This window comes from Lithobates pipiens, unplaced genomic scaffold (assembly GCF_037356315.1).
Source record: "Lithobates pipiens isolate NorthernLeopardFrog02 unplaced genomic scaffold, aLitPip1_a1.2 Scaffold_13, whole genome shotgun sequence".
Lineage (NCBI taxonomy): Eukaryota > Metazoa > Chordata > Amphibia > Anura > Ranidae > Lithobates > Lithobates pipiens.
The window spans coordinates 335,683,861-335,707,921 of NW_027507718.1; the positions used below are offsets into that span (position 1 = coordinate 335,683,861).

Genomic DNA, 24,061 nt, shown 5'->3' on the forward strand with positions numbered 1-24,061 from the left:
CACCCAAAGAACACCATCCCCACAGTGAAACGTGGTGGTGGCAGCATCATGCTGTGGGGATGTTTTTCAGCAGTTGGGACTGGGAAACTAGTCAGAGTTGAGGGAAAGATGGATGGTGCTAAATACAGGGATATTCTTGAGCAAAACCTGTACCACTCTGCGTGTGATTCGAGGCTAGGACGGAGGTTCACCTTCCAGCAGGACAATGACCCTAAACACACTGCTAAAGCAACACTTAAGCGGTTTAAGGGGAAACATGTAAATGTGTTGGGAAGGCCTAGTCAAAGCCCAGACCTCAATCCAATAGAACATTTGTGGTCAGACTTAAAGATTGCTGTTCACAAGCGCAAACCATCCAACTTGAAGGAGCTGGAGCAGTTTTGCAAGGAGGAATGGGCAAAAATCCCAGTGGTAAGATGTGGCAAGCTCATAGAGACTTATCCAAAGTGACTTGGAGCTGTGATAGCTGCAAAAGGTGGCTCTACAAAGTATTGACTTTAGGGGAGTGAATAGTTATGCACAAATGATGCAAATCCATTAACAATCCATGTTAATTCCATGTTAATGTTGTGAGCACTGTATCCTTTTCAAAATGGCCACGTCACAAACATTTTGAACTATTACTTTTTGTGTAAAAAAACTATTTTCTGTGCCTGTGTGACACTAATGCTTAGGATGTTCTGTGTGTGAGCCTGTTAGCCACACTGTATTTAATGTAATATGGAGAATTGCTGTCCCATTTTTCACCATTAAATGTATTGTGCTATTTAACAGTCCATGTTGCCATTTTGCTGATGTTTGGTGATATGTGATGCAGTACACAGACTATGCATGTAAATTTTACTCAGTATAAAAGTAGAAACTGCCAAATGTGAGTTGGAAGACAGGTTTGGGAGGAATTTATTTATGACTGTGAGTAATTATTGCATGCCAAACCAAGGTAGAAAATATGCCAAGTATGAAGATTACTGTTAGCCATTGTAGTAAAGAAGACAGGTTTCACCTCTACGTAGGGAAACTTGTTAACTGGGTTTGGTGTCCCTGCCCTGGGGTGCAAGCACTTGCAACGCGCTTCAGCACTTGGCAGTCTTTAATTGAACTTGACTGCTTTTGTTCCCAAAAAAATATACAAGCTGAAGCCTAAAAGAAAAAGATTGTCCTAACTGAAGCAAAAGTTAATTCAAGAGTATTTTTTAAATGATTGTTTTTTGTTATGTTTTGTTTTTTAGCTTTTCTTGGTGTACATATGTTTTTAAGAATTATTGAAATTTGTTATAGCAATGTTAATGTTTTTTCACACCAATATTTAAGCACCTGTAAATTGGCTCCCTTGAAGGTTTTGAATCTTTTAAATGTTCTACTTTCGCTTCTGTATCATTTGGAAGTTTTCACTATGATTAATGAAGCCCTGGCACAAACTGACTTTTTCCCTCTGTTGCAGAAAATGAATTGTTTTCACTAGCTGACCTCATTCTAAAAAATTTTTTGGCTGCCCTTATTATTTAGAAATTTTAAGTTGCTCAAGTCCTTCTGAATAACTCTCGGCTTTGATTCCAGCATGTTTGTTTTACTTGGTCTTCACGTATGCAATAAAAAGAATTTCAGTTGCCATCTTTTTAAGTACAGAATTTAGTGGATGCGTAAACCTAACAACCAAAAAATCTATCATATGCTGTCTTTTATGTAGACACGCTTACACACAATGAATATGTGTGCATTGTTTTTACTCCCACAATCAACTGTGTAAAAGTCATGTAGTGCTTGATCAATGAAGCTAAATATGCTTTGTACATTGATTTATTATTATTGATGGAAACCTTAAATCCACATTATAAATAGTGTGGTACTGCAGGGTTATTTGGGGTATTTGTAAATTAAGATACCTTTTACTAATCATTTTGATTTTTTTTTTTTTTTTTTTTTACTTTAGCCAGTAGCTAAAGACTGAATTGCTTATTAGCAGGAATCACTTATTAGCATGAAGGGCTTATTTGCAAATTGAGTTGCAAGGAATGGAAATTTTTGTACCGAACATTCAGGATGCGCTTGGCCAAAATTACAGTTTTAAAAAAATCTATATATTTTTATATAGAATTGTATTATGTTCGACTTTTTAATTATCATGAATGTGAATTTGTTGGCCATTATTTGGCACCTTTAGCGCCAGAAAAGCACAAGAAAAATGCATCCCTTTAAATCAGAGGTCTCAAACTGGCGGCCCTCCAGCTGTTGCAAAACTACAAGTCCCATCATGCCTCTGCCTGTGGGAGTCACGCTTGTAACTGTCAGCCTTGCAATGCCTCATGGGACTTGTAGTTTAGCAACAGCTGGAGGGCCGCCAGTTTGAGACCCCTGATTTAAATTCTATGTATGTCTTCACACTGGCCCGTTGTGCTTCCGTTTTGTGGTGTTAAAAATCTTGCTTGCTGTATTTTGGTCAGTTAAAAAAAATTGTACCGAAAATGCACCCCCCTAATCAATAACACACCCGTGTTACATTTTTGATGTAGTTTTTGAGTCACATGACTTATGAAAAAACACACCATAAGCACTTTCTCTATAGGCAATAAATGCCAAAAACACAACTCTCACCCCATAGAAATTAATGTTATGCTCATTGGCACAAGCAGAAATACAAATCTGTCAAATTCTAGCCTTACTCATGAAAAGCATTTTTATATCTGTTTCTGTTTAGTTTTCTTCACCTCCTTCCCTGTAAACTGTTGCAGGACAGGAAGTAATGGTAAATTTCTCATACAGGAGCCCAGAATGACCGTAAAAAACAGCTATCCCCCCCCCCCCCCCACCTACCTAAAATTAAGAAGGTTTTGCCTGACGGGACACTCTAATATAGGAGTCTATTTATAAAACATTTGCTGGACAAATCACGCACATTCATGCAGACTGAACAAATTTTGACTGTAATTTCTAATGGATTAATTCCTATGATCTCCAGCTACTGCTATTGGTCAAAACACAGTATAGTTTTCTGAAATACCTCAGTGAGAATGTGTGTGTGACATTTGTCCAACAAATGTTTTATAAATAGACCCATTTGTGTTAAATATATGCTAAAAATATTTTTTGTTTTAAGTGAATATTAGAAGCCTGAATCACTTGTTTATTGCATATTTTGTCTCATGAATTCTTGTGTTTCTTCTTATTTTGAATTACTAAAAAGGCACAGTCAGTGTTGGGAACCAAACATTGGAGATTGGGTGAGGGTCACTAATGAGTTTATTATTCAGACTGAAAATTGAAACCCCAGGTATCGGCTGGCTGATTCACTAACTTTGGTCAATAACCTGAAGTATGTTATGCTGATCAGAAAGTCAAAATTCCTTATCTGCATACCCAAGTATTGAGGCAAGAGCATCAGCATGACAATTTTATTTTCAGGAGGAGAACTCAGCATTGATGACCCCTGTGTTTTTCTCCTGGCATGTTTCCTTTGTAAAAATATATTTTCTGTAGGATTTTGTGTATTCTGTGCCTACTCTAGGCTGTATTTTCTAGTTAAAATGTCTAATATTTTTGCTGATGTTTCTCGTTTTAACAGATATTTTCATTAATTGTGTATTTCATTTAACAGATAACTCTCCTAAAGAAGACACTCCTACGGGTAGTACCGATTCCCTTTCACCTCAGTCTCTCACTCCTACAGCCATGTGCAGTGATCCTGGTTTTGAGGAAAACCATCTTATTCCAGACACCAGTGATCTTCTGGAGTGGGCCAGCTCTGAGTAAGTTTTGTTTTTGTTTTTCTCTTTTGGTTATAGTTCTTCCTGCTACCCATTTTACACCAAATCTTTCAGGTTGCTACAAGACAATTCCCATAGACTCACTCCCTGAATGACAATCCAGCATTTCAGACACATGTCGGATAGACTAACTTGCGGAATAGTCTAGTTTTTGGGCAAAAAAAGAGAAACAGAAATGGTTTAGAAACAGTCTTAATTCAAAAATGCTAATGTATTGGTTTAAAAAATACAACAAATAGGCATAATATACCCTGAAAAAATAATTTACACAGTAATTTGACAGCATGACAACTTTGTCATCCAACCAGCCACTGCTCATCCTAGCACACATCAAGCGTTCAAGTGGAATTCCATCCAAATTCTAACTAAGCCTAAACCTACTCCCACCTCCATTCTAAGACTGTTCGATCTAACCTGTAAAAGAAAAGATGTCTCTAAATACCAATTCTAAGTCCGGTCACAAGATCGTGTCTGAATGCCGGCTTCAGTGTGGAGGAGAGGCAGTGACAATGGCTGCAGAGCATGGGCGATGTGAACCCATATGGTTGCTATGGGACATCCGTTGTTGGCTGTCTCTTCTAAACTGAAGCCAGCACTGAAACTTGATCATGTGACTGGACCAGCTTCAGAATAGGTAAGTTTTAGAATGGAGGTGGGAGTAGATTTAGGCTCAGTTAGAATTTAACTGGACTTACACTTTAAGCAAAATGTACTGATACTATGTGAATGATTTAATGAAATGGAACTGGACTAGTGATCAAACAATGGCATGACCTCACCGTAGGTGTATGTATATAAGCGCTTCCAGAGCAAGAGTCTGGTGTAATGGATACACAGTGATGTTCACTTGCAAAACTCTTGGCAGTGAAGAACGCCCTCTGAAGCTATGCGCTACTAAACAAAGTCCACCTTATGCAAAATTCCAGTCCTAGAATATCCATTATGTTTAGGCAGGCTTGTTCATACATTTCATCATACAAAGTGCAGTAGGAGATGGACACCCAATAGCTGACAAAAGCAGAGGTCATAAGCGTAAACCATATCCACACTGAGAAAAAGTAAGCAACAGAAAAAAACACAAATCCAGCAGGGAAGAAGCATGAGCAAAGCCACAAGTTGAAGCTGCTAAAGTTAGTTTGAGCCAATGATGCTTTAACACATCAACAAGCAACTAGCAAGTGCACATACCTGATGAGGGCAGCAGGTCAGGTGAGAAATTGACCTGCAGCCAGTGTTGCCAACTTTACTGACGGGATGCCAAAATTTTCAAATTTATTTTTTTACTGGCAGAAATCATGAAATGTACTGACAGACGCTTTTTTTTTTGCCAACATTGTAAAAAAAAAGTGCCATGTGGCAGTTTTCAGTGCTAAACTGTGCAAACATCAATATTTATACATGTAGTTAGTGCTATTAGCAAATGTGTTTAAGTTAAGCAAAAGTCAAAAACCATATTTCTCCATTTACATGAAGGTCAGGTTAATATAACCCAGCCAACACAGCGTTGCCCCATATATCAGATTGTGCAGGATTCCCCCTTACAGTGCAAGGGAACTTTGACATAAAAGGGAATGATGCAGATCATGATCTAAGTGGGAACTCATGTAAGGGGGGGTCTCTGGTGACCAGAGAAAACCTTATTTTAGAGTCCACTGCAATCCCCTTTACATCAGCATTCCCATTTACATCAGTGTCTGCAGTATTGCCCTTTACATCAGGGTTCCCCTTTACATCGAGGTCGAAGGGGGAATCCTGCAGACTCTTGATGTAAAGAGGAATGCCAGGAACTCTGATGTGGGGGGGACTCTGGTGACCAGAGGCCACCTTCCGCAGAGTGAATACACAAAGGTAAGGGGGGGCCTCTATATCCATGCCCCCTTACATCCCTTAGACTGGCCTGGCTGTGCTGTCACTGACCTCTCAGGTGCACCATGCAGGGTTTAGACAGCTCCAGCTTGACTGCTCTGTTTTTATCCCATAGTCTCCTCTCCACAGTCCACACACGTCTGACTCCTCCCATGAGCCCCCTCCATCCCCATGCTGCTCCCACTCTTGACTCCTCTCCAGACTCCCTTAGAGACTGCAGACATGATAAAAGACAAGTTGGTCAGAGATTGCAGACATGATACAGGAGGTGGTTAGAGGCTGCAGACATGATACACAAGGTGGTCTGAGGCTATGAACATGATCAAGAGGTGTCAGAGGCTGCGGGCATGATTCAGGAGGTGGTCAGAGGCTGTGGCCATGATACAGGAGGTGGTTAGACTCTGCAGATATTGTACAAGAGGTGGTTACAGGCTGCACACATTGTACAGGAGGTGGTTGGAGGCTGCAGACATTGTATGGGAGGAGGCTGCAGACATTGTATAGGAGGTGGTCAGAGGCTGCGGACATGGTAGAGGAGATGGTCAGAGGCTGCGGACATGGTACAGGAGATGGTCGTAGGCTGCAGACATGGTACAGGAAGCGGTCAGAGGCTGCAATTCACGGGCTGCCTGTAAATTACCGGGCAGTTGGCAACAGTAGTGTGCTCCTCTGCTCTCCTTCCTTCAATCTCCCCCACAGTAGCACTCACAGGTGGGGCAGGGGAGCAGGGGCCGGGGAGCTCTGCCTCTGACTGTCACAGTGCCGCTGCCAGTGTTCCTGGCCTGCTGCCTGAGTTGGTGAGAGTGACTAGTCACCGCAATTTTATTTCATAATTTCTCAATTCCCACTGTCACCACAACCCCCCTCCCCCCTTGCTGGGATTGCATGCCTGTCTGTCTCTGAGTCACTCACTCTGTCTCTGAGTGACTGACCTTGTGCACGAAACAGGGTGTGCTAGCACGGGCCTGGTGTGTGTCCATTCGGAACCCGGTGGTCCAAGTCTGTATTGTCAGTCTGAATCTACCTCTCCCATCCCATACACGCCAGCCCATTGCACTGTCCACTCCATGAGGCTCCTCCGTCCGCCCATTTGGCCCCTGGAGTTTTATAGGCCATCTGCGTTTTTTAGCAGGAAATGCGGCATAACATCATCGTGGGCGGGGTGTGGACAGCTCGCCTCCTGGTAGCAAATAGACGCACCAACTACGCGTGCTCACAGCCTCTGTTAGACCCGCCCCCTGGTGGCTGAACACTGCCACCCCGCCGACCGAATGCAGGGTCAACTAATGATCGGATCGTCTTGGGAATTTCTGGAGCTGTGCATACCCAAGCTGGTCGCAGTCATTTTTTTTCCTGGCACCTGTCTCCTGCTACAGGACAAAGGGTGCCCTGTTTTTTCAGGCTGCCCTTAAAAATACAGGTGGTTGGCAACACTGCCTGCAGTTCTCCTCATCAGTGTCCCAGAGGGGTCTGGGTGGATTGACTCCAGTCTGCAAGCCCTATTACCAGCGTGAAGTGCATTTGGCCTACTCCCTTATCTAAGGTGAAATCGACACGCGGAGAATGAGTTTACAACTCTGTAAAGTTTACAATGTCTATGGTGGTATCACATTGTTTCATTTCATTATATCATACACCAGGGGTGCCATGGAGCCCTCTGCTGTGGCCCACAACCTCCTGCTCTGGGACGGCGAGTCGGCAAGCCCAGATCGCAGGTTGTTGACCAGCCATCCCAGACCATCAGTTTTCTGAATGGAGCCAGTCCTAGAAGAGGCAGCAGAGCCACATAAGCCAATGTTTCCTGCATAGTGCCAGCTGTTGTCACAGGCGGAGTGATGCCAATTGCACTCCACCTGGGATAGAAATATCTGGAGCAAGGGAGATTCCTCAATGAAAGATTGTTATTAAAGTTCAGTATATATTCTAAAATCACAGTGTATATATGGGCATATCTCTTCTGCAGGGGTTACTGAGCTGCTTTCAAACTGATCCGCAGGTGCACTGCAGTTACCTGCACTGACCCATTGACTTCTGTAATTCCCTGTGGATTTGGTGCACATTCAGAAGGTGTACCACACCTGCAGGTCTATGGCAAAGTTCAGCTAACACAATCGGTCTGATAGGTTCCACCTGTCCATTTACTTTAATGAAGCTGCAGATGTGAACGGATTTGTGTCCATTTACACCTACCTACCTCCAATCCGATCCACTAAATAAAAAACAGAAGGGGACCCATCCCCTTCCGTCTGGGCGGATCGAAGGGCCTATAGAGTAGAGCGGGCCATGTATCAGTTCCACAATTGCAGAGTGGACACAGACCTGTCATTCGCACGCTCTGCTCATTGTGACCTGTGACCGTTTAAGTGGTCCTCGCTCTTCAAATGTTTGGGCACCCCTGTCGTACACACACATACGACGGGACGAAAATAGAAGTTCAATAGCCAGTAGCCAATAGCTTCCATCTCGTAGTTGAATCTGAGCATGCCTGATTTTTGGCGTGTCGGAATTGCATACACACGATCAGAATTTCATGCTATCCATTTTTAGCTGGCGAAAATTCGGACAGCTAAATTCTGACGGAGCATACACACAGTCGCATTTTCCGATGATAAGCTCTCCTCAGTCTTTTTCTGTCCGGAATTCTAATCGTGTGTACACGACATAAGAGCCCTTTCACACTGAGCTATGCCAGGCTTCAGCGGTAAAGCGCCACAAGATTTAGCGGAGCTTTACAATTGTTTTAGCAGTGCTTTTCAGCCGCTAGCGGAGCACAATTAACACCCGCTAGTGGCTGAAGAAAGGGTTGAATGTGCCTGAATAGCGCCGCTGCCCATTCATTTCAATGGACAGTTGCAGTGGACCGTTCCTCCAACACCCCAAAGATGCTGCTTGCAGGACTTTTTCTAACGTCCTGCAAGCGTATTGCCACAATGTGAAAGCACTTGTACTCTCACACTGGGGCTTCAGGGGAGGCATTTTACAGCCCAAAAGCACCTGAAAAATGCTCCAGTGTGAACGAGGTCTTACTGCACTCAGTGAATTTTGCTTTAAGGTGTTTAAAAAGCCAGTGCGTTTTTTTTTTTTTTTGGTTTATAATTTGTTTAAATGGAATTTGTCAAGTCAGTTATGCATTTCTGCCTGTGGATGTTCTATATTACCTTGTTGATCCTGCCTGTGCTGCTCTTTCTACAAGTAAACTGACCACAATAAGAGTGGCGGTGAAACCATGCTAGTGTGGTCAGTTTAAGTCTTGAGTCATTCTGTTGAAGATACAGGCACACCGGGCAAGAGTACAGCATGCATGTATCTTCTGTAGTCAGTCCACAGTCATGCCCCCTGCTCATCCCTTCTGCCTTGACCGGCAGCTCATTACAGCCACTACTCCCCACCTCTTTCCTGTAATGAAGTACATGTCCCATAACTGGATACCCCCACTGGCAGGTGTATGCATCGCTGTAGAAGCTATAGCGATCTCGTGACTTGCATTAATGAAGCCAGAGAAAGCAATAAAGGAAAGTTTTTAGAAAAAGGTTCAAAACTACTTAATGATACGAAGTCTCGTTTTTTGTTGTTTCTTCTTTAAAAATTATAAACATGGTATGACCTACAAAACAAAAAAAACTAATTGAGGTATGCAATTTTTTACATGTGCACAATTTTTCACTGAGATTTTTCACTTTTGTTATTCATATGCACATTTGTCTTGCACTTTTTTTTTTTTTTTTCTTTGATTTGAAGGAGAGTGTTCATGCACATATATATATTTGCAATTAAATTTGTTACCCAAGTCAAAATATATGGTTAACTTTAACCGATTCAGCCCTGGAAGATTTTACCCCCTTACTGGCCAGAGCACTTTTTGTGATTCGCCACTGTGCTGCTTTAACTGACAATTGCGTGGTCGTGCGACGTTGTGCCTAAACAAAATTGACGTCCTAATTTTTCCCAAAAATAGAGCTTTCTTTTGGTGGTATTTGATCACCTCTGCCTTTTTTTTTGCGCTATAAACAAAAAAAGAGCAACAAAAAAGGCAATATTTTTTTACTTTTTGCTAAAATGAATATCCCCAAAAATATTTAAAAAAACAAATGTTTTCCTTCGTTTAGACTGATACGTATTCTACATGTGTTTAGTAAAAAAAAATCATAGTAAGCGTATATTCATTGGTTTGCGCAAAAGTTATAGCATCTACAAAATAGGGGATAGTTTTATGGCATTTTTTTTTCTTAGCAATGACAGCAATCTGCGACTTTTATCATGACTACGAGATTATGGCGGACACTTTTGACAATATTTTGGGACCATTTTCATTTATACAGTGATCAGTGCTATAAAAATGCGCTGATTACTGTATAAATGACACTGGCAGGGAAGAGGTTAAACACTAGGGGGGCGATCAAGGGGTTAAGTGTGTCCTAGGGAGTGATTCTAACTGTGGGGGCGTGGGCTACCAATAACATGACAGCGATCACTGTAGTAGATGTCTTGTCGCTAGGCAGAATGGGGAAATGCCTTGTTTCTCCCCGTTCTGCGGATTTATGTCCGCCTGTGTCCCACGATCGTGTCATGGAGTCCTCTGGTCCTGCGGGCGTGGTCACGCTCTACGTGGCGAGCACGCATGGCCACTAATTAAAGAGGACGTACAGGTACGCCCATTTGCCCACTGCTGCCATTGTGCCAACATATAGCGGCAGTCGGCAAGTGGTTAATCACTTCACCTGACATTGTAGCATTAGTTCATATTATTTTGTTACACGTACAGCGCACTGTTATTTTTTGTTTGTTTTTAATTCCCTTTCCTGTATTTGAGTTGCAGCATTTCTAACCCTTTTTTGACCAGCACAGAGATACTTGTTGGCTATTTGTTATTCTTACCTGCTCTGTTTTGCACAGAGCAGCCCGATCCTCTTCTCAGGTCCCTCGCTGGCGCTCCTGGCCCCTCCCTCCTGTCAAGTGCCCCCCTAGCAAGCAGCTTGCTGGGGGGGCACGGTTAGGCCCTGCCCCCTCTCTCTCTGCTGATTGGCCAACTGAATTTGATAGCAGTGGGAGCCAATGGCACTGCTTTGTCTCAGGCAATCAGATGGGCAGCCGTGGCACTCATGCACATCGCTGTATAGAGCTATGCCTCATGTAAGTATTAGGGGGGCTGCAACACACAGAAGGTTTTGTTATCTTAAAGTGGTTGTAAATCCTATAGAACAACTTTTACCTACAGGTAAGCCTGATTATAGGCTTACCTGTAGGTAAAAGTTGTTCTTTTCTCAGTTTAGGAGATATTAACTGTATTTGCACTGCCGTTTCTTCAGCTGCTGTGCCGTTACCGGTGGCTCCCGCACGCATGTGTGGGAGTGACGTCATCACGGCTCTGATCAATCACAGCGTTGGAGCCCGCGAACCCGGAAATAACTCCGGGACGACATGTTGCCAGTCACAGCGGTGTGATGGGATCACTGCAACGGCATTGTTCTAAGGTAAGTATTTCATAATAAGCTAGTATGTGATGCATACTAGCTCATTATGCCCTTTTTTGGGGGGGGGGGGGTTTACAACCACTTTAATTTACAGAATGCATTAAAGTAGAAGTAAAAAACATCACCCACCCAACGAGTCCGGGGAACGGAGCTGATCGACAGACACCCCCTTCCCCCTCCCCCCCCCCCCCCCCCCAGTGCCCATCTTTCCTGTTTATTTTTTTTCCTTACATTTACAGTCCAGTATTGGAGCTATGGGATTGCGCTTGGTTTTATTACGGATTTTCCAGTGATCAACTTTCTTGAATGGCCAAGTTTTGGTCCTTTCTTTTTGCTTATCTTTGTTACATCATTTACATTTTCACTTTCACTCTATATTTTTCGGACTCTAACCTTTGATACAGCCAGTGATCAGTTTGAAATTAACCATCAGTCAAAGTATGACCTCACCAACACAGCAAGATCCCTTATGGGGTGCTGGTGTAGGCAAGAGCTTCGATAGTTCTAGTTTGTATACTGAGTTTGACATGATTATACGATGTATACTGATGTTCTATAAATATGTACTTGGCAACCTGTTTTATATATTGTATTTGTTGAAAACCTCAATAAAAATTATTTGAAAATAAAGTAGAAGTAAACCCATCGATTTAAACAGTTTAAAAACTGGCTGTGCTCTCAGCCAAACTATCAAACCATCCAATGGTTGGTGTCATAACTAATCACATCTGCAGCACCATAGCAGTTGAAGATTAAACAGAGGCAAAGATGGCAGCTTCCTTGGCTGAAAACGATAGGGGAGTTTACTTCCACTTTAAGATAAAAAAACATTCTGCCTTTACAACCAGTTTAAGTCCCAGCTAGCTCATGTTTGGCTTTTTACTCACTTCTAAACTTAGTGATTGTAAAACATGTCATACAAACATGTCATACTTACCTCCTCTGTGCAGTTGGTTTTGCACAGAGCAGCCTGGATCCTCCTCTTCTCATGTCCCTCTTTGCTGCGCCTGGCCCCTCCCTCCTTTGAGTGCCCCTCAGCCAGCAGCTTGCTACAGGGGGCACCCAAGTCAAGTCAGAGCTCTGTGTATCCATTCAGACACTGAACCCCGACCCGGCCCCACCCCCTCTCTCCCTTGATTGGCTGACTGATTTTGACAGCCGTGGAAGCCAATGTCTCCTCCAATCAGGAAAAGTGTCCTGGATTGCTGAGGGGATTGTGGACCCTTGCTGGAGAGAGAATGAGCACGAGTAGGTAATAAGGGGGGTGCTGGGGGGCTGTTACACACAGAAGTTTTTTTATCTTAAGGAGGCTGTAAACCCTCATGTTTTTTTTCACCTTAAAGCATCCTATGCATTAAAGTGAAAAAACTCCTGTCACTGACCGGCCCCCCAGTCCCCCCCCTCGTTTTACTCACCTGAGCCCTGTTATAACCCCCCCAACCCCGTTCATGAACCCACCCCCCTCTTCGAGATGCGCTCTCCCTTTCTGCCCAGGGTTTTTGTCTCTTCATTGAATAGATTGATAGCAGCGTAGCCATTGGCTCCCGCTGCTGTCAATCAAATCCAATGGAGCTGGGGGGAGGCTGGGCCAAGTCCTACAATCAAAATCAATGGACGCCAAATGCTGGACTCATGAGCGCACCCACAAGTAACTTCCGGGGAGGGCACTTTTCCTAGTGGGTTATACAATGCGGGGAGGAGCTACCAGCACCACACGGGGACCCCAGAAGTCGAGGATTGGGGTCACTCAGTAGAGGTAAGTATTACAGGTTTATAAAAATATATAAAAAAATAAAAAACGAAGCCTTAAAATCACTTTAATGCATAGAATGCGTTAAGATTAAAAAAACTTCTGCCTTTTAAAACTCCTTTAAGAGTTAATGATTTTCAAAAAAAAATACAAATTTTTCCTCAATCCCTATCTGTCGAAACTTAGCCTTCTATCCTGGGCTTACACATGTCTATCAAATCCATAGGTATACATTGCAGTTCTGGAAGTGTCAGTACACTTAAACTGATATCAGTAAAATGAGAAGCAGTGCTACGGTTACAGTCTCAAAACAAATGCACTTGAGAGAAGACACAAAGGCTTTCTTTACTTTCTCTGTTTGATTGAGACTTTTGATAGTACCTCATTTTCATCACTGAGCTCATTTTGTTACTTTCTGGTAATGATCCACTGTAGGTGCTTGTCTGAATTGGAGATGATTTGCTAAAAAGAAACACCCATTTATTTTCCCTTCACTTTCAATAATTAGCAGTAATTGGATTTCTATGGAGTTGCAGCACTGTTTACAGAGCTGGAATATTGTATCTCATGAATATATTATACTTTTGTAGCCAGACCCATTTTTTTATTTTTTTGTTAGTTATAGTATTGAAGCACAACTGTCATTTGTAGCACATCAATTGATTATTTTGATCTGTTCTGAGATGAACCCAAAAGGCTAACTGCCCCTAATGCAGGTGACTGAGATATGGGGTATATTGCTCCCATATCTTTCCAAACAGTTCCCTTATTAAAAGCCTCTCTGGCCATCCCTGTTGTATGCCTACAGTATATCTTTACCCATATCACACTGCATCTCTGTAGCTGTTATGCTTGCTTACCTAAAACCTAAATGGAGCCATTTGAGTAAGGCAGAGATTAATGTGGAAACTGCTGTTCTACATGGAAACCCTTCCATATTAATCATTTAGTAATTTTATTTTAGTAAAATGAAATCTTTACATCTTTATTTTACCCGCTGTCTGCATATATACAGTATCTCTGAAGCTTCAGTGGTGGGGATAATTCCATCAGGCTTTGTGGATCAGCCGTACATCAGCATGGAGATAAAAAAAAAAGAAAAGGAATCCAGCGCTGATAGAAAATGATCTATATAACACCCTCTAAGTGAATATTGTAGTGTATTAGAGTACTACTATTAGAGGCTTACAGTACAATGATGCAATGCAGTGCAAAATAAAGTGCAGAAGTGCTCAAAACGATATATATACATATATATATAAATATAAACACATTTCACAGTGAAAATATAGATATATATATTTTATAAGTGATGGCAAAAAGTTCATCAAGACGAAAAATGATGATATTAAGTGATATCTTGGATGTCGATCAGTTTTGTAAACATGCCGCCCAGTGTGATCCTCCACCAGTAGTACCAAACAAACTCACCAAATAAAATTACAGGGAAGATTATAAACCAGCAACTGTGCCTTTAAGCATATACATATAGTTACCTAGTAGGTGAGGTTGAAAAAAGACACAAGTCCATCAAGTCCAACCTATGTGTGATTATATGTCAGTATTACCTTGTATATCACTGTATGTCGTGCTTATCTAATAGTTTTTTGAAACTATTGATGCCCCCCCCCCCCCTCCGACTGAGGCCACTGCCTGGAAGGGAATTCCACATCCTTGCCACTCTTACAGTAAAGAACCCTCTACATAGTTTAAAGTTAAACCTCTTTTCTTCAAATTTTAATGATTTCAGTACTCGCAACCTTTCTTCATAAAGAATATCCTCCAGACCCTTTATTAGCTTTGTTGCCCTCTGTACTCCATTTCCAGTACATCCTTCCTGAGGACCGGTGCCCAGAACTGGACATCAAACTCCAGGTGTGGCCGGACCAAAGTCTTGTAAAGTTGGAGAATTATCGCTTTATCCCTGGATTTAATCCCCTTTTTAATGCATGCCAATATTCAGTTTGCTTGGGTTAGCAGCAGCTTGACATTGCATGCTATTGCTGAGCCTATCATCTACTAGGACCCCTAGGTCCTTTTTCCATCCTAGATTCCCCCAAAGGTTCTCTCCCTAGTTTATAGATTGCATTCATATTTTTGCCGCCCAAATGCATTATTTTAAATTTTTCTACATTAAACCTCATTTGCCATGTAGTTGCCCATCCCATTAATTTGTTCAGATCTTCTTGCAAGGTTTCCACATCCTGCAGAGAAGTTATTGCCCTGCTTAGCTTAGTATCGTCCGCAAATACAGAGATTGAACTGTTTATCCCATCTTTCAGGTCGTTTATGAACAAATTAAATAGGACTGGTCCCAGAACAAGAACCCTGAGGGACCCCACTACCCATGCTAATCATTCCGAGTATTCCCCATTTATCACCACCCTTTGAACTCGCCCTTGTAATCAGTTTTCAATCCATGTACTCACCCTATAGTTCATGCCAAAGGACCTTATTTGTACAGTAAAAGTTTATGGGGAACTGTTTCAAATGCTTTTGCAAAATCCAGATACACCACATCAACGATCCTTCCTTTATCTAAATAGCAGCTCACCTCCTCATAGAAGGTTAATAGATTGGTTTGGCAAGAACGATTCTTCATGAATCCATGCTGATTACTGCTAGTGATACCGTTTTCATTACTAAAATCTTGTATATAGTCCCCCTATCATCCCCTCCAATAACTTACATACTATTGATGTTAGGCTAACTGGTCTGTAATTCCAAGAGATGTATTTTGGGCCCTTTTTAAATATTGGTGCTACATTGGCTTTTCTCCAATCCGCTGGTATCATTCCAGTTAGTCGACTGTCAGTAAAAATTGGGAACAATAGTCTGGCAATTACTTGACTGAATTAAGTACCCTTGGGTGCAAGCCATCCAGTCCCAGTGATTTATTAATGTTAAGTTTCCCAAGTCTAAGTCCAATGCTGTCCTCTGTTAGCCTGTGATGTGTCACGAGGATAAACACTGCAGTTTTGGTTACTGAAGCCCTTCCGATCCCTCCTGAATATTGAGTAGAAGCATGCATTCAATTTTTGGTGGCATTCTTTATAAAGTATGAATGCTGGTGATGATCCCTCAACCTTGCATTTTTTGAAGGCCTTCTCTTTTTCTTCTATATGCATTTTTATATTGAAGTTAAGCCATCAATGACTTTTGTTTGCTCTTTTAAAATTATTACCCAATGGGATGCGCTGGCTAATGCCCTTTTTTAATATGCTCTTAAAGCAAACCCATCTCTCCTCTGTGTTCTTTGTTCCTAAGATTTTATCCCAATTTGTGCCTTCTAGCAAGGTTAGTAGTTTAGGGAAGATGGAGCTTTTGAAATTCAGTGTCTTTGTATTTCCCTTACGTTTCCTATTTGTGTGATTTATACTACAGCCAATTGACCTCTGAACACTGTTTCCTAAATTCTGTATTGTTGATAATCAGTAGATCTAGTAACGCTTTATTTCTAGTTGGTGCGTCTACCATCTGACCCATGAAATTGTCCTGCAAGACATTTAGGAACTGGCAAGCCTTAGACGAATGTGTAGTTCCCTCCGGATAATTAAAATCCCCATATATATAGACACTGCCCATCTTTGCTGCTAATCCAAATTGTGATAAGAGGTCCGTCTCCCCCTCCTCCCTCAGGTTAGAAGGTATTTAGCATACTCCCAGTATTATTTTCCCCTTAGCATCCCTTTGGAGCTCTACCTATAAGGATTCCACCTCCTCCCTAGCTCCCTTAGTGATCTCATCTCTCACATTCACATTATTCTTGATATATAGACAAACCCCTCCCCCTTTTTTACCCTCTTTATTCCTGCGATAAAGGGTATACCCTTGAATGGTTGCCAGCCAATCATGAGAGCTTTTGAACCAGGTCTCTGAAATTCCCACCAAATAAACATCCTCCTCGTACAACAGTATCTCTAGTTCACCCATCTTGTCCGCCAGGCTCCTGGCATTGGTGAACTTGCCATGTAGCTTAGACCGGACGCATACTATCCTCTTATTGGATATTGCGAGATTGCAACTAGGACATATTACTATACTTACCTTGGGTTTATGGGCTTTAGTCAACTTATCACTAATGCCCCCAATACTACCCTCTGGGCTTTGTTCTGCGCTGGCTATCTCTACCTCTGGACTCTCCCCTGTGGCCTACTTTAAAAACCCCTCTAACTTTTTGGCCATCTTTACTCCTAGCAGATCTGCACCCTCCTCATTTAGGTGCAGTCTGTCCCTTCAATAGTACTGGTGACTGACTGAGAAGTCGGCCCAGTCCTCCAGGAACCCAAACCCCTCCTTGCTGCACCAGCTCCTCAGCCACTTGTTTACTTCGCTAATCTCCCTCTGCCTTTCTAGTGTGGTTTGAGGTACTGGTAGTATTCCTTAGAATACTACCTTTGGATGTCCTCTTCCTCAATTTAGCTTCCAAGTCCCTAAAATCATTCTTTAGGACACTCCCTCTGCCACTGACTTTGTCATTAGTGCCAACGTGCACCATGACAGCCGAGTCTTCCCCAGCCCCTTCAATTAATCTGTCCACCAGATCCGCGATGTGCCGAACCCGAGCACCTGGTAGACAGCATACCGCTCGGCGCGTCAGGTCTTTGTCACAGATTATCCTCTCTGTCCTAAGAATTGAGTCCCCACCAGAATCTGGCTGTCCATTCCCTTCGCTCCTCCCCTCACTCTCACTGGAGGAGTTCTTCCCCTGGCAGCTAGGAGAGTCCCTCAGCTCCAGTGCTGGTCCCTGACTGGTTTCACCAATGTCACTCAATGGAGAGTACTTATTGTGATGCTCCAGCTCTGGATCGGCCTCCCTGGCACTTCCTGCTCTACCTTTCCTGACTTTTCTGGTGCCTGCACCTCTTTGTCTTCACCCGTCTCTGTGCTGGCCTCTGCTGGCACCTGCTGGGTACATTTCTGGTTCTGCTTTAGTGTGGGGGGTCTTCTCAGTGCTGACAGTTGCTTCCCTAGATTCAGAACCTAGGCTTCCTGGGAAACAATGTGCTTACATTTTCCACAGCAGTATTTGCCTTCAATTAGATAATCAAGAAATGCATACATGCCGCAAGATGTACATTGAGGTGCATCTCCACACCTGCCGGGCATTGTACCTACCAATAAATAAATAGTGATAAGCACAACCTCAAAATGATGTGATAATCACTAACAACAATCCCAGTAAATGATAAATACAAGTGATAAATAAATCACGTGACGGTGGATGATCCAAATATATAAATGTAAAAAAGCTCAAAATATTAAAATTAAAGTGGTCAGTCAAAAAAAAGAAAAAATGAAAAATACTGTGTATAATTCAAACAAAAAATCCTAGATGTACAATAAAACTTGCAGTTCATATGTTAAATGAAAAGGTTCTTATAAAGTGCTTCTTGTGAAATCTTCCCTAAATAATTAGCTCACAGAGCGCTTACCTCATCGGCACCTGAAAACAGCATAAAACGAACTCCCAGGCGTTCAGCTCTCCAGATACGATCGTCCGATCAGCCCTCCATCCGATCAGTGGTTCATCGGCAGCTGAAAAAAGCATAAAACTAACTCACGGGCGTTCAGATATCCAGATAACAACCGTCCAGTCAGCCCTTCATCCGATCGGTGGCTCGAATAATGGTCCGCGGGGTAAGCAGCAAAGGCAATGATGATCAGTCAAAATATCGATGGCACATATAATAAGGAGACAAGGAAAGGCCTCTCATCTTGTAAATTATGAAATGTGAAATTTAATAACAAAGCCAAATGCAACAAACGGATAACGGGTAAAAAAAATCCAGTCACACGCAATAGTCCTTACGCGTTGACTTCACGTTGACACAGCACGTGACTTCATCAGAGGAACCTGATTGGGTGTGACAACATTCTTTAAATATGCTAAAACCGGATGTTTGGTGGCAATTTTGGTGGAGCACATGTCTCCAGTCATGGTGGAGGCCATTTTGTTGGTAGGGTAATCTCAGATTCCGGCAGCCATATCTTTGAAGTCCATAACTAAAATAGGTCTTCATAAAGCAAGTGGCGATTATGGTGTGGGCCAAAATACGCATAATAGCAAATGTTACAATAAAATTATGCAATGAATTTATTATAAATAATAATGAATACATGTAAAAGCAAAAGATGGAGATTAAAATAGAAACCAGTTCTGCTCTAAGATACAAATTACATTTTACGCATCCCCTGCAACAAACTTTTCTATTTTTGTGAGATACTTCCTAGGGGTTGATTACTTCAGAAGGGATGCAGATACTGAAATTTTTCTCATCAGAACATTAAAAAAGCATCAGCTGATTTATGAGCCAGTCTCTCCTTTTCAGTATTCAAAATATATGATAAAAAAAGCTATTCCTTTAAGGTAGAAGTCTGCAACAAAGTTTGTTAAAATCCTTGCTGTGTACAGAGTGAGGCCCTGCCACTGTGAAAATTGATGTAGGAATGAAACCAGGCTCACATATATGTATGTATATATGTGTGTGTGTGTGTGTGTGTGTGCGCGCACAGTGCAGGGCTCCAGAGTCTTTATTATGAGTGGAGAAAACTGATTTTACAGCTTTCCTGGATCAGGGTCTGGAGACGTCAGAGATTTGGGTGCGAAGAAGCCTCCAATCCTGTGTCCAGATCTGGAGGTCTGCAGATTGTGGCCAAAACCCAGGGCCCCCATCATTTGACACTTGGGTGATCCTGCTTGGAGAGAGGTGATCTCTTCAGTACCCCATTTTTGAGAGATTCCTTGCCCACAGGACTGGTAAAGTAGGGAAAGTTGACTGAGTCTAGGATACTGAGAAAGCTGAAGTGACTAGGTGAGTCCAGGGGTCTGAGTGAGTCCTAGTCTTGGAGTGAGAGAGCCCAGGGTGCTAAGAATTGCCATATTGAGAGGCCAGGGAGTGGGCCTGTGTAGCTGAATTGCTGTAACTGTAGGCTGATTAAGCCAGGAGAGCTAGGGATATGGCGGAGGAGAGTAATATGGCGCTCGCTGGGGATCCCAAGGATGTATTATAGTATAGTCACAACATATATGTGTAAAAAATTGTTAGTATAAAAGATAGGTCGTTTTTATGTAGCTGAAGTATATCAGTTTTTGTGTGGGTTTTGGGTATGTCCACACACCAGTATCCTCGATGAGAAGTTCAGGGTCTTTGTGGATCATCAGGGTGGTCCGTGTGGGGGATCAGCAGTACAAGCTGTATCCTAAAAGGCTGCCAGTCTTAAAGCAAGAAGAAGCTCTAGGAAACAAGGAAATAGAGAGAGAGACGGCGCCCTCTAAGTGCAGCAGTAAAGTTGCTCAAATTTATTAAAAATGGTTAAAAAACACTCACATTAGATTAGTGGTGTACAGGCATATCAGGGATAAGATGTTTCATCCGTAAGTCCATGAGGGCGACTCGCAGGGCTGTAAGGCAAGGTTCCTTGGAGTGGTCAGAGCAATCAGGGTGGTGCTGATAGCTGTGGTGCCTTTAGTCCGGTGTTCGGGGAGTCGATGTCCTCAGGAGACGGGCTAGGCAGAGCGGCGCTTCGGAGCATGCATGCTCCTTCATCAGGCTTCAAGTTTTTGACTTGAAGCCTGATGAAGGAGCATGCATGCTCCGAAGCGCCGCTCTGCCTAGCCCGTCTCCTGAGGACATCGACTCCCCGAACACCGGACTAAAGGCACCACAGCTATCAGCACCACCCTGATTGCTCTGACCACTCCAAGGAACCTTGCCTTACAGCCCTGCGAGTCGCCCTCATGGACTTACGGATGAAACATCTTATCCCTGATATGCCTGTACACCACTAATCTAATGTGAGTGTTTTTTAACCATTTTTAATAAATTTGAGCAACTTTACTGCCGAGCTAGGGATATGGTCTGATGGACCGGTGAGAAGAGGAATAGTGCTACTGTAGAGGGAGCCAAGTGACTGTGCATTTTTTGGTGTGGCCAGCAAAAAGCCCCTGCGTGGGCAACGTGATATATGAACTTTAAGTTTGGTTTAATAAAAGTAGGTCGCTAAGCCCGAAAACCGAATTCCTTACTTGCATGGACTCATTAAAATGTATCTACCACTGAGTAAAACAACTCTCCATATGACATACTTTGTTGTTGTTTCTCCCAGCACCTGGTATGGCTGCTGGCCATACAAGACATGGGCAAGGCAGCCACTGTGACAATACTGAATTTGATCCTAGGAGGAGTGTTAATTGTTGGCTCCGAAGGTAAATAACATGGATTCAACAACGACTTGATGAATAAAATCTTTATTAACTAAAGCAGGCCATAGATGATGCAATTTTTTTATTTTTGCAACCACGGGAAAGGAACTAGCTTGGTTTCCCGATCAACACAGTCCGTGTTGATGAAGGATTACATCCCACGGAGCTGTTGTGTTCTCCTGGTGGAGAGCCATCACTGCCCAGAAAACACAGTGATTATTGCTAGCTGCAATAGCCGGGGGCAATAACCACATGTTAGAAATCTGACATGATGGGTACAATCAGCATGCCCATATGTGAATTGAATTTGTTCAGTAGGAAACCAGCCAAGGCTGGTTATTCAGGCTATGGCCGGCCTTAAGCCTAATACAGATTTTATAGACAGGACAATGCCTACTTTTGATTTGTTAAAACCCCCTAGAGGCAGAAGTTATACCCACATATTGAAAAATAGTCCTGCGTTCACAAGTGATCTACCAAAGAGAGAGTACAAAAATCCTATTTATAAAATGGCATGCTTGACAGTAAGACTAATGATTTGCTTATTACAGGAAATCTCACAGATAGGTGTATTTATTACCCTTTTCCTCTGTTGCATAACTTGCTGTGCTTCCATAAATTGGACTGTGATTTCCAATACAGATTGAAAGAACTGGAGGAGAAGATGCAATATCGTTTCACTGTAAAGTACTCATTTGTTAGATTTTTGCCTGTCAGTTTATTTTAACTGCAAGATAGCATTTTAGTTTTCATTCTAGCAAATAACTTGTTCACATTTTATGCATGGCTGATTCCGTAAACACAGTTTAGATTGGCTGAAGTGTTTTGTTCGTTCTGGCAGGTGTATGAATCAGTAAATGTTGTAAAACGTTCATAGAACCAAATATATTTCTGTTCTTACTCTGTAATAAACTTGTATATGATTTTTATTAGCCTGAGTAGTAAATTGTAGCTGTAAAAGTAACTAAGGCTGTGTTGTTGCTTGTTTAATTTCCTGTTTTATATATTAATTGCATCAATCATGTTAATCATATATCGAAGCAGCACGTATTTCTTTTAAAATATAATTATCGTACAAGCTTTTATCTGATTATGGAAGGTGATGACACGGTAACACTGGGGATTAATGTGGATATGTGCTGAGTTTTCAGCAAGTCGCAAAATATTCTGGATGATGTTTGAAGTATAACAAGAAAACACTCAAAAGGTCCAACCCTCCTTGGTCCTTTGCAAGGTTTGAGAACTTGCCATACTTCCCATTAAAAATCCGTTACCATAGCAACATAGAATATAAACAATCTACAATGGAATCTGAAGAATGACTTATGAAGTACATAGAACTAGGAAATGCTATCTGGCAAACCCAAATCCAAAATGAGTGTCATGCATTGTATTTCTGCATTATATTTTAATTATTTTTTAGCCTACTCATGTTACTCTGAATGGCACTTTGTGAAGATTCCCACACATTTACTTCCTTGAATTCTGTGCCACATATTCACTATGCCCTGCTGATAGGCACTGCTGTCACACATTTTACAGTGCCTGCTTTCTGGTGCTGAAAGGATGAGTTTAAGGAGGTGAAGCCAGTAAAGAAATCACAGCTTGCGGGTAGCAAGGTACTATGGGCTATGTAGTCCTTAGAAATTAGTAGAAAATCCAGGAAGTTGTGGAAAGGGATGGCAAGCAGATGGGCAGCACTCAACATGAGTAGAGATTTTTCAAGTATGCTTTTACAGTGTAATGTAACAAAATGAAAACATATGCTGTGACCATAAAACTCCTTTAAGTTCACTATTTGTAGTACTTCTGAACAACATGTTATGTGCTGCAAGTAATGCATGAATATTTTTTGTTGTTGTTGCTTGTTACCACGTTTAAATGTGCCCATTGGTCAACAGAAGATAAATAGGGAGGACTACAGGCATAATGTTAAAGTAAACCTTTCAGTCCCCAAGCAGTACCAATCTCCAAATGGTGCTTGCATATACCTTCAAATTAACTTTCTTGCAGCCTGGAGCCTTAAATCCTTGGCTGCTGTAACCAGAAAATGTTGACGATATATATGGTAGTGTCACCATTTAATCTGGCATCCCAGCAACTTTTGTAACCCAGGCTGGTGTCATTTTAAAATTCTGACCTTTAGGGCAAATTCACACTGTTGCCCTGTGGCAGTGTCAGAAATCTTGTACCTATTGGTGTGCTGCAGTATCATTCATTCCTAATGCCAATTCCATGTACCATGCTAATGCACTTACATGACAGTGTAAGTGCCTGATAATGCACTACCATCCATTGTACGTGCAGCATACTGCACCTTAAAGTGTTACTAAACCCACAACAGTAAAGACAGTCTATGTGCAGTAAAGCATGTGTGTTATACTTACTGTGGAACCAAAGAGGTTAATCCTCTGCACTGTGTAAAAAGGCTGGTTTGATCTTGTCTCCTCTGATCCTCCCCTCTTTCCACTGTCCACAATATATTTCCTGATAATACAGAGACTGAGGACTGGAGACTGCACATGCTCAGTAGTGATGTGTATTGCTAGAGAGTTTTTTGATGTATTTGTTTATTTTTTTGTGAGGGTTCATGTGATCAGCACAGGACCAATCGGCACTGTCCAGATAGAGGGTCAGGAGCCCTGCATAATGATAGGACAGTCAGTACAGAATGAAAACTCCTACAAGCTTTAACCAGACACTCATAGAAGTCACAAAACCGCTATATACTGTTGATTAGAAAGGGTATTTAGCAGTTTATATTGAATAATATAATTTCATTTCCATGTTCTGTGTACTGGGGGAAACCAGATATAGTGAATGCAGTGTCCTGCACTTTAACGTACCACTACAGCACAAACCCTGCACTGGAAAAGTTAGTGCCAGGTCTGCCCTCCATCATTTCCCACAGTGCAATCTGGGGTCTCGATAACCTATTAAGGATGTTTTTTGTATTCTATTTGAGCATGTAGGACATAAGATGTATGGATCTCGTGATGTGCCTTGT

At 42.1% G+C, this 24,061-nt stretch overlaps 1 protein-coding gene across 4 annotated transcripts in view; it reads left to right on the forward strand.

Annotated features, from left to right (window-relative positions):
• The window catches only part of ARHGAP10 (Rho GTPase activating protein 10), a 433,763-nt gene that overhangs the window by 358,170 nt on the left and 51,532 nt on the right, over positions 1 to 24,061 (forward strand). For all 4 annotated transcript variants that reach the window (XM_077477009.1, XM_077477008.1, XM_077477011.1 and 1 more), the window contains one exon: positions 3,593 to 3,743. In XM_077477009.1, the coding sequence (XP_077333135.1) occupies positions 3,593 to 3,743 (151 nt within the window). The remainder of the gene's footprint in view (positions 1 to 3,592; positions 3,744 to 24,061) is intronic.